The sequence below is a fragment of the Mastomys coucha genome, unplaced genomic scaffold (genome assembly GCF_008632895.1).
Source record: "Mastomys coucha isolate ucsf_1 unplaced genomic scaffold, UCSF_Mcou_1 pScaffold18, whole genome shotgun sequence".
Classification (NCBI taxonomy): Eukaryota; Metazoa; Chordata; class Mammalia; order Rodentia; family Muridae; genus Mastomys; species Mastomys coucha.
The window spans coordinates 101,721,899-101,732,543 of record NW_022196900.1 but is presented as its reverse complement, the minus strand read 5'-3'; the positions used below and the strand labels follow the sequence as shown (position 1 = coordinate 101,732,543).

At 43.2% G+C, this 10,645-nt stretch overlaps 1 protein-coding gene across 7 annotated transcripts in view; it reads left to right on the top strand.

The window, feature by feature from the left end:
- The window catches only part of Vps13d (vacuolar protein sorting 13 homolog D), a 234,091-nt gene that overhangs the window by 50,803 nt on the left and 172,643 nt on the right, over positions 1-10,645 (top strand). For all 7 annotated transcript variants that reach the window (XR_004121180.1, XM_031379407.1, XM_031379404.1 and 4 more), the window contains 4 exons: positions 1,875-1,965; positions 3,676-3,802; positions 5,440-5,620; positions 8,182-8,364. Coding sequence is in view for 6 of the 7 variants with exons in the window: in XM_031379407.1 (XP_031235267.1) it covers positions 1,875-1,965; positions 3,676-3,802; positions 5,440-5,620; positions 8,182-8,364 (582 nt within the window). In the remaining variant the exon portion in view is untranslated. The remainder of the gene's footprint in view (positions 1-1,874; positions 1,966-3,675; positions 3,803-5,439; positions 5,621-8,181; positions 8,365-10,645) is intronic.

Below are 10,645 nucleotides of genomic sequence, written 5' to 3'. Positions count from 1 at the left end.
TTTTTTTTTTTCTCCTTACTCTGGCCCCACTTGCTCCGGCCCAAATATTTATTTATTTATTATATGTAAGTACACTTTAGCTGTCTTTAGACACTACAGAAGAGGGCGTCAGATCTCATTACAGATGGTTGTGAGCCACCGTATGGTTGCTGGGATTTGAACTCAGGACCTTTGGAAGAGCAGTCAGTGCTCTTAACCACTGAGCCATCTGTTCAACCTGAGTATTTTTCTTATATAATCGTAGTCATTATCCCTCTCACTACATTGACAATCATGCCTTGATGTTATGCAAAACTATCAGGCCACACTCAGATTTCGAGAGTGTTGCACAAATGCCGTTTTCTGGATGAAATACGGAGGTGTGAATAGTTTGAGAGGTTTCAGGCTTTTCTTTGGTTTCTGCAGAGCTAGGCTTTCTGAGGTGAGTTTTCTCAGCCATGGAATAAGAAGTCACTAAAACAACAATGAACCTCTGAGTCAGTGTTCCATTTGCTGCTGTTCCTTTAGGTCCTTGGCTGCAGAGTGAACCCAGCCCTCCCTCTTGATCTCCGTAGCCATTTGTGCTCGTCCTTCCCTGTGACTCCAGCCTGCCTTTGGGATTAGGAGTAGGTGGATTCGGGTGCACCCAAGTGGCAATGCAAGTGCTTCTTGTCACAGCTGGTCTTTTCTCAGTGATGCGAAGGTGCTATGCTGTGAAGTGGGTTTAGGCAGCGACATCTGAGTCCCTTCCCACAAAGCATTTTTAGACCCAGGGTGACTGATCTTGGGAGATTTGGTGCCTAGGGATTTTATTTTGCCTTTTTATGGGATCCCGATGTCTTATGATCCTGCTGTCTGCTATGGTCCCTTTCAGAGGGATGAGAACCTCTCTGCCTAAGGTCACTGCTGACAGCAATGCTCCTTCCACTTTCTTGTCTTTTATGGTACTTTCCCTTTCTTCTGCCTTTGTTTTCCTTTTTTTGTCTTAGAGTTCCTTACCTACCTGGGAAATCCTGAGCTTCTACTCTGTGCAGATTTTGAGGACAAGGGTGCTGGCACACATATCCTTCCATCTCCTGCACCTTCCTTCTCAGTGCTGGTCTCTAGGGCAGAAGAGCTGGGGTCTGACCAGCAAATTCTTAGACATAATAGTATTTTCAGTAGTCGGAGTTACTTTAGTGTACTGAAGCCTCTGTTAGAGAATTCCGTTCCTGAGACAGAGGTCCCTGTCCCTGTCCTGAAGTCCAGTTGATGAACAGAGACCTCTGTTAAATATGGGTCAAAGGCATTAGGCAGGATTTTTATCATTTGCCTACAGAGATTTTATAGATGAGACCTGATTTTACAGATCTGAGTCATTACAGAACTGTGCAGTGCTAAGATGTGAAACCTTGTTTTTATACCATGTAACATTTCACCGCCTACTGAAGAATATAGAGGAGATGTGTCAGGATCTGAAGTTGGAATTCCTTCCTCATGTGCTCTATCAGCAGATCTGCTTTGGGGCATTAATGAATTTGGCCTCTTGTGAGGTTTGGGCTGCTGAGGTGGCTCCGCAGGTGTAAGGAAATGCCTACTAGCAAGCTCGACCATCTGAGCTTGGAGTTACAGAACCCACACAGTGGGAGGAGAAGTAGGCAGGAACATTCATTCCTACAGAGTGTCCTCTGACCTCCATATACATATAGAAGCCCAGATATATAGTTGCACATGTGGACACATGCATGCACACAGGCATGTGCGTGTTTGTGTACACACAGACATGCACACGTATATACTAAATAAATAATGTTTACTTTCACCTTTCCAAGCCTGTTGTCATTCTTACCCATTCTGTCCTGTTGTTTCTTGTTCCCCTCAGTAATTTACTTTTTGCTTTGTATCTTGTATCCTAGGTTCATTCGCTTTCTCTTGTGCTAAGTAAAGCCACCAGTGAGCTTGCTAAAGCAAATGTGTCCAAATTAATGGCACACATGGAGATGATTGGTAAGTAGGACTAAATCAAGTACTCATGATCTAGTAAGTATTCAAACATCCAGGACAAAATGATTTGTCCTCACACACCAAGTAAGGTGTACAACTGTGGCTTGATCGTGGGAATTGCTAAGACCGTCACCTACAGTGGTGGTTTGTGAATCTTGGCCTTAGGATTAGCATTGTCTATTACAAAGGCAGGTGACTGGACCAACTTCCTCCCTGCTCCTTTCCCATCTCATCCCAAGAGTCTTCTGAAGATTGGATGGGCTCCTAGCATCTCTCTGTGTAGGGTGATCAGATAAATTTTTGTTCAAATTGGGATAGTTTTGAGAGTGAAATGGGGAGCTATTAATAATTAAATTAGGAAGACAGGCAGATCAAAGGGCTGTTGGTGAGAAAATGAGACAGGCTCATTCTGTTTGTACTCTTAAGTAGGGGTACTGCCAAGCGGGAGTGTAGTGTTCTACAGCAGGGCATTGCAGCAAAGCTGCCTCCTTTCTGGCAGGCTTTTGCAGGTTGGAATTCTTACTAGAGCATCATGTTGTAAGTAATAGGGTGTATAAAGCACAAGTCTAAACACTGCTCCTTCCATAAGGAGTGTGTAATGCAGTAGTGAACATTAAGATGCTGATGCCATCACGATGTCCGGAATATCATTTGGAGAAGAAATGGACTAATATAGAGGTCTCAGGGTCTGATTTTAGCATTCTAGAAAAGTGGTCTTTAACTGGGAGAAGCATGGCATTTTTGTTAGATGGATATATATATATATATGTCCCTGAGGAGCTGATCTGGCCGCCAGAGGTATGAACCTTGGTGAACATAGTGTCAGCTGTGTAATGTTGTTACTGTTTTCTTCCTGTAGGAATAGTAGTTTAGTAGCTGGCCTGGAACTTCCATGCAGACTAGGCTGATCGCCAGCTCCAGGGAGCCACTGTTTCCCCCTCCCCCAAAGAAGGATCATTTTACACTCGTTTCCAGTAGTACATGCCCCAGTACCTATCTCCATTGGCTCACCCCGGGGGTGTGCACCCCCGGACCCCATGCATACTAAATCCGCTCTGTTCTGAGTCAGGCTGTCTGTCTCAGGGCATCAGCTTAGTTTCTTCCTTTGTCACGTTTCTCCAGACCCACTCCATGTTGCTTGAGCAGCTGACACAGACACTTCCTCATTCTTTTATGTTCTTAATTCAATGCATAGCCCTTGTGATGGCTCTCTCAGGTCTAATCAGTGGTCTGGTCTCAGTATCCTGCTTCGTTAAGTTGGCAGTCCTTTTAGTTTGATTCCTTTCCTGCACCACTAGTATGCACTGTTGCTGGCTTGTGTAGACGTTGTTGTTATTGTTTAGACTTATTCAACTCCTTTAAACTTTATTATTGAAACCCTTAGAAATAGCATATGAAATGTTTTCCTGGTATCTTGGCATCTGAAAATTTACTTCTGACATTTATTTTGATTAAAAAAAATGAAAGTTGGAGGCATGTGCATATCTTTGTTTTGTTTTGTTTTGTTGTTTTTTTCGAGACAGGGTTTCTCTGTGTAGCCCTGGCTGTCCTGGAACTCACTCTGTAGACCAGGCTGGCCTCGAACTCAGAAATTCACCTGTCTCTGCCTCCCGAGTGCTGGGATTAAAGGTTTACATATCATTTTTAATTCAACTATATTAAGCAATTTTAGAAAAGGTCCATAATAACATGTTCTGATTTTGACACACGTAGAAGGAGACCTGGCCTTGCAGGGAAGCATCGGGAGCCTGTCTCTGAGTGACCTCACGCCACATGGAGACTTCTACAGAGAACGCTTCACCACAAGTGGAGAGGAAGCTCTCATCTTCCAGACTTTCAAGTAAAAGCACCCACTTACGCTCTAGCCGTGTGTCACGATCACTGCTGTACAGCACACACCTGCGCTCTAGCCGTGTGTCACGATCACTGCTGTTTGGAGTTGGTCATCAACATTGTTTTACATTTGTTTATTTTCTGTGTCTTCCACAGTGGATGACTTGCAGGGTTGGTTCTCTGCTTACATCATGTGGGTTCTGGGGAATGAACCCAGGTCTTGAAGTTTGACAGAAAGTGCCTTGATCCACTGAACTGTCTTGCCAGCTCATTGTTTAAAATTCTTATTGATAAAACATTGGAAAAACAATTTTACTTTTTAAAGTAAAATTGAAAATGTCTAGCTTGTGAGGACTCCTGATTTATATAGAATTTTTAATAAACAAGATTTGTGTTGGAGACTATTTAATGCCATTTGAGTATGGGATAGGCTTGACACAATCGCAATTATCAGAAGACCTGGTCTCGGTCAGCTCCAACCAACTTGCTGTATGACCCAAAGCATGTCACTTAATCTGTGTGCCACTTTTCCTATGCCTATTAATGCGGGCCTGAGTTGAGCAATCTCCAAGCTTCCACAGCATGATTTTAGTCTGAGAGCACTACTCATGCTGAGTAATGAGAGTGTGCTGGTTTTGCTAATAAATATGACTTAAATTGAGTTCCTTGTTGGGTTTTACTGGGTATCTTTAGGCCTGTCTGTTTACTTTAAAGAATGGTTTCCTGGATGAGGTGTTCAGATTTCTTGAGAGGTATTAGAGAATGTGTATTCTTACGTAAGATTTTCCCCCAACTTTCAGTGTTCTGTTAGTGCTGAGAAAAGAAGTTCCAAAAAAGCCACCTGTGGGAAGAGGATGTAGCTTAGCAGTAGACTGCTTGCTAGCATATGTAAAACTCTGGGTTCAATCTCCCTTGCTTCCCTCTCCACCAGGTCCCAGAACTCCTCACTGTGAAGTTACCGTTCTCTCCTGAGAATTGGGACTTTCAGGCTTAGATTGATTGTTTTATTTTATGTAATCACAATGACATGATTCTACAGTAAATGAGACAATGTGAACTCTTAATTTTCTGCTTGGCATAAAAGTGCATTCCTTTGTAAATATGAATTTTCCCTCACTTACTATGGCATCTTGGCCTGTTAGATCCCAAGTGACTGTAAAAGTCACTGTTCATCTTTGAATCCACACTCGACATTACAGTCTACATTTCACTGACAAAAAGGCAGTGAAAACCCCTCTCTGTTTTTAGAAGCCTGCTTTCCCCAGAAGCGGTAGTTCTGCTGCCCCCATTTCTCCATAGCTTTTAAAATTACTTCCCAAGCCCATGTTATCACAGTCTCTGCCAGGAACAACTGCGGCCCTTAAGGCAGGAGCAGGAAGTGCTGTGCAAGAACAGCTTAGGTTTCTTCTGGAAATGTGAGTTTCATGCTTAGTGGTACCTACTCTTGGTTGCCTTGGTGGCCATACCACACTTTTGTTTAATGTCCTTAGCACAATGTGGAAAATTATTAACGGGCTTGCTTTTGGGGCTTTCCATTTTAATAGCTAAAGCTTTTTGGAAGGGAAGCCCTTAAATCAACCTTAGGTTTCTTTTAATACTCAAATCTTGCTGCTGTCTGAGTCCTTTATTTGTCCCAATTTCCAGATATGGGCAGCCAGACCCTCTGCTTCAGAGAGAGCACGACATTCGCGTGAGCCTGCAGATGGCCTCTGTGCAGTATGTGCACACGCAGCGCTTTCAGGCCGAGGTGGTGGCCTTCATTCAACACTTCACTCAGCTGCAAGATGTCTTAGGGCGCCAGCGAGCTGCTATCGAGGGTCAGACGGTGGGTAGCGTCACACCTTCAGGTTGCCTTTCTAATTTGATCTATGGAACTTAAAAAAAAAAGTTCTCTTATTGAAAATAGGTTTTCTTCTTATATTCTGATTATGGTTTCCCCTTTCCCAGCTTGTCTCAGTTCCTCTCCTGTCACCTCCCATCCAGATCCACACCCTTTCTGTCTCTAGTTTGAAAACAAACAGGTATCTAAGGAATAACAATAACATTATGTGAGGGGTGTGTGTGTGTGTGAGTGTGTGTGTGTGTGTGTGTGTGTGTGTGTGTGTGTGTTTGCACGTACATGCTTGCTTATGTGGGCACATGGGATCAGAGGTTGACATTGAGTATCTTAATTACTGAATGTGAATGTAGGGTCCCTCAAGCTTGCTGTTTCAGTTAGCATGGTTGGCCAGCAGGTCACTAGGACCCTCCTGTTTCCACTCCCTAGCACTGCTGCCAGGCCTGACTTTTACATGGTGTTCTAGTTCCAATTCTGTTGCTCTGATGAAGTACCCTGGCAAAAGGACTTAGGGAAGAAAGAGTTTATTTAGCACATAATTCCAGGTTACAGTCCGTCATAGCTGGGAAGTCACTGCAGCTGGAGCCTTTTGCAATTGGTCACATTCCATTGTAGTCCAGAGCAGAGAGAAATGAATGAATGCGTGCATGCTCAGCTCACTTGCTTGCTTGCTCAGCTCGATTTCTCTGTTCTTAAATAACTCTGGGTCCTCTGCCTAGGTAATACTGGGTTGAGTCCTCCCATATCAGTTTAGATGTCCTCTGCCACCCCAGACATTCCCACAGGCCCACCCAGTGTAAAGATTCCCTCACTAAGACTCTGTGCTTCTAGACAGTATCAAGTTTACAATGAAGTCTGATCAACACATGTAGGTTCTGGAGATCCAAATTCATATCCTCATGCTTACATAGCCAGTACTGTGAACAGTAAGCTATTTTCAGAGTCCTGGTCAATAGAACTTTAAAAATTATTTATGATATTTAATAGTTATGTGAATGGGTATATGTGGCATCCTTAATACCCCAGTCATTTCCCCCACTTTGTTGCAGGTCGTAGACTCTGGGGTCTTACACCTCTGGCCTCTTTCCTGTCATTGTGCTAGCACCCCTAGACCGTGGTTTGTGAGGCATTGTCTTACTGTGTAAGCCAGGCTGAGTTTAACTCACTGTGTCAATTAAGCTGGCCTTAGATGTGTGATTCAACTGCTATTATCTCAACCATTGGAATTATAAGAATATCAATGTATTTTTATCATCAATTCCCCTACTTCTCTCCTCAAATTCCTCTCAGACTTCTAAAAAGTCACCCTCTCAATTTCCTCTTTTGTTTTGAATAATTCACTGAGCCCAGTTAGCTGCTCATGTAAACATGGATGTGAGGATTACACTGGAGCATGGGCAACCTACCAGTGGCTACATTACGAAAGAAAATGACTCTCCCAGTATATGTTAGTGGGATGATAGCAACAAGAAAACAAGCTAATGAGTTATGTTGATACTCAGCAAGATAGTGGGGGTAGGCATATAAAATGTTGGCTCAGCATTTAAAGATGTTTGTATAAAGGCCCAATGTCCCGAGTTTGATCCATAGAATCCATTGAAAGGTGAAAGAAAAGAACCAACTCCATAGAGTTGTCCTTTGACCTCTGCACGTGTGACATAGAATGCATGCCTCCTCCCTAACACATATACCACACACACATATTAAAAAATTAAAAAGTTTAAAGGGTCTTTTTGTGGGTGTAGCTCACTGACAGAGCACTAGATTCAACCCCTAAAATCCCCCCCACCCCCCTAAGAAGCCGTTTGTACTGTAAAGATGTATTTTTCTCTTCAGAAAGTAGCTCAGTGGCTAAGAGCATTGGCTGCTCTTGCAGAGGACCCAGTTTTGGTTCCCAGCACCCATATGGTGGTCCACTAGTGTCTGTAACTCCATTTCCAGGAAGGCTGATGCCCCCTCTTCCTTCCCGGACACGAGGCACTCATATAGTGCACACATGTATATTTAGGAAAACACATATAATGCATAAAATAAATGGTTTGCCAGGCATGGTGGCACACACTTGTGTCTCAGTCCTTGAGGAGGAGAGGCAGGCAGATCTCTGAGTTTGAGGTCAGTCTGGTTTACAAAGCAAGTTCTAGGACAGCCAGGGCCACACAGAGACCTGTCTTGAAAAAACAAAACCAAAAGAAAAAAACCCAACCCAACCAAGCAAACAGATATAAAAGAGGAAAAAGCCGCTCAGGCCTGGGGAGACTGCTACCATGGTGAGAGTACTTGTTGTTACCTTGGTTTACACATGTAAAATTATTTTCTAATTTCTTTTATTCTCTGATCTGTAGGTTACTTAGAAGTGTGAAATTTAATTTCCAAGTATTTGAGGACTTTGCATTATCAGTTTGTTTCTGATTCTAATTTACTTTGTGGGCACAAATAAACTCTCATGTTCTTTAATTACTGTGTGCATTTATGAAAGTTTTTGGACTCTGGAGGTCCAATTATAAGTTGGAGAATTAACTGAGCCTCCAGATACTTTCCTGTCTTACCAGGTGAGGGACCAGGCACAGCGCTGCTCGAGGATTCTTCTGGATATTGAGGCCGGTGCCCCTGTGCTTCTCATCCCAGAAAGTTCCAGATCAAATAATCTGATAGTAGCAAATTTGGGCAAGTTGAAAGTGAAGAACAAATTTCTCTTCGCTGGTTTTCCTGGGACTTTCTCCCTACAGGATAAGGTGAGCCATCAGTGTCTGTTTAGTTTCATTCTCATATGAATATGAACTGAAAAATCCCCAGCCTATAGCACAGGGGCTTTTGTTACTTCTGAGGCCCCCGTGGCTGGGAGGTTTCTTTAGAATTTTATTGACATTTCAACTGAAATAGTGTTAAGTTGTAATCCGCATTAAGTGTAACTAACTTGTTTGAGCCAACATCCCTGTAGGACCAGCCTTCCATCTCCATCACAGTGCTCTACATGCATAAAAGTGTTTCTGGGCTGGTGAGATCACTCAGTGGGTAAAACACTTGCCACCAAGCCTGACCACCTTCAGTTTAGTCCCTGGAACTATAGTAGAAGGAGAGAATGGACCCCCAAAATTATTTTCAGATGCTCACATGTACCCCTACTCACACCCACACATCATGTACTTACACTGTAATAGTAAATTTTTTTTTTAAAAAGGCATTCCTTTCTAGATGAGCTGTTTTTATGATTTGGTCCTGTTTTTATTTGAAGACACTTAATAGCTCAGTGGTAAAATGTTAGATCATGCCCTACTCTGCATTTTAAAATGACCTGGGCATTTGTTTCTTACCATGTTTGGAGGTGTTCAGGGTCAGCGTGAGGTTTGCCAGCATTTTCACTCTGTATTTGGAAAGGCTATGACTCTGAGCATGAGCAGAGCAGCCAGAGAGCTCCAGAGCTGAGTCTGGAGGCAGCCTGAGGATCCGCTCACTGGTTTCTGCCTTGCAGGAGGCTGAATGATGTTTCTAAAGAGCAGAGAGAGATGCCATCATTCCCCAGTCCTTGCTAGTCTCCAGCCTTCATGTACTCTTTTGATTCAGTACAGACTCATCTTTGGTGTGTGGCTGTAACATGTCTTAGAACCCCACCAACAGTGCCTGTTTTGTTGCCCAGCTGGGAAAAGAGATATGTCTTGAGGAGTTGAGATAAAATTTGATTGTAAGCTCATCAGAACAGTGAGGACACTAGTAAAGAGCCTATCACCGTCGAACACCCATCGCTTGTCGTTTGGTGCTAAATTCTCTATATATAGAAAGAAACGCTGTTTCTTCATAGCACTTCTGGCACTAGCTATGTAGGACCTTCCCCACATCCATTTTCTAACTTTGTAGAGACCCGCTGGACATTCTCCAAGTGGCATAGCTACCTGCGGTTAGGTAGCTTGGGCCTACTTCGGACACCAGCCACAGGTCCAGGTGTCTCTTGTTTCTGACTAACCAGCAACAGATTAGGGTTCGCACAATCCCCACCCTCAGATCCAGTAAGTTACTATAGGAGCCTGTAGACCTCAGGGGAAGCAGGTCCACTAGCTCCTTACAGAGCTGGAAGACAAGAAAAAGGATGTCCCAGGGTCAGGGGCAGTAGGACCTCTTTTGCATGCCTTCTCATGTGTACACTCACATGAGAACTTGGCAACTGTGAGTCCAGTGTGCACGCTTTATCAGGGAGCTCCATAGCTCTTTGTGATTGCATTTTGTCTCTAGCCGCTCTCCCTTTCTGGAGGTGTAGGGAGTGTGACAGGAATTGACAGTGAGTTCTTTGGAATGTGTCAGTAATATATCTTTATTTTGAGGTTACACTAAATGTGTGAGGCAGGGGGTAAACTGTAGTCAGAAATGGTAATCTAGTTCTGCTCAGTGTTCTGTTTCTCTCCCCTCCCAGCAAAGGGAATGAGCTCATTTTCTATGCCACATATGTCTGTATATGGGCTAGCAAGTGTGCTCTAAAGTTGGCTGTGGATGAAGAATTGCCAAACTATTGCAAGACATTTTTACAAAAAGATTCCAGTTTTTGTTAAGCCAAATAACAGCACAAATTTTAATTTTAACATTTTAAAACTTTGCTGTCTTTGTTTTTGAGGATTTGATTTTAGGTGGCGGTACCTACAAAGATTGCCTTTTCTTCAAGGTATAATGTGGTTGAGCTCCCCTCTCCCTCTCTCTCTCCTCTCTCTCTCTCTCTGTCTCTCTCTCTCTCTCTCTCTCTCTCTCTCTCTCTCTCTCTGTCTCTCTCTCTCTGTCTCTCTCTGTCTCTCTGTCTCTCTCTCTCTCTCTTTTGGTTATTCTGAATAAAATAAAACAACTTTATGGGATTCAGTAGTCAGTTCACATTCATATACTTAAAACAAAACAAATTGAAGCCCCAAACGCTGGCCGTTTGAGATGCTTAGCTGTATGCGAAGCCTGCTTTATTACTTTTTGTGTGGTTGCTTTAGGGCAGTTGCTTCTTGCCTGTATAGGAAAGCCTTTCTTTGTTTTTTTTTTTTTTTTTTT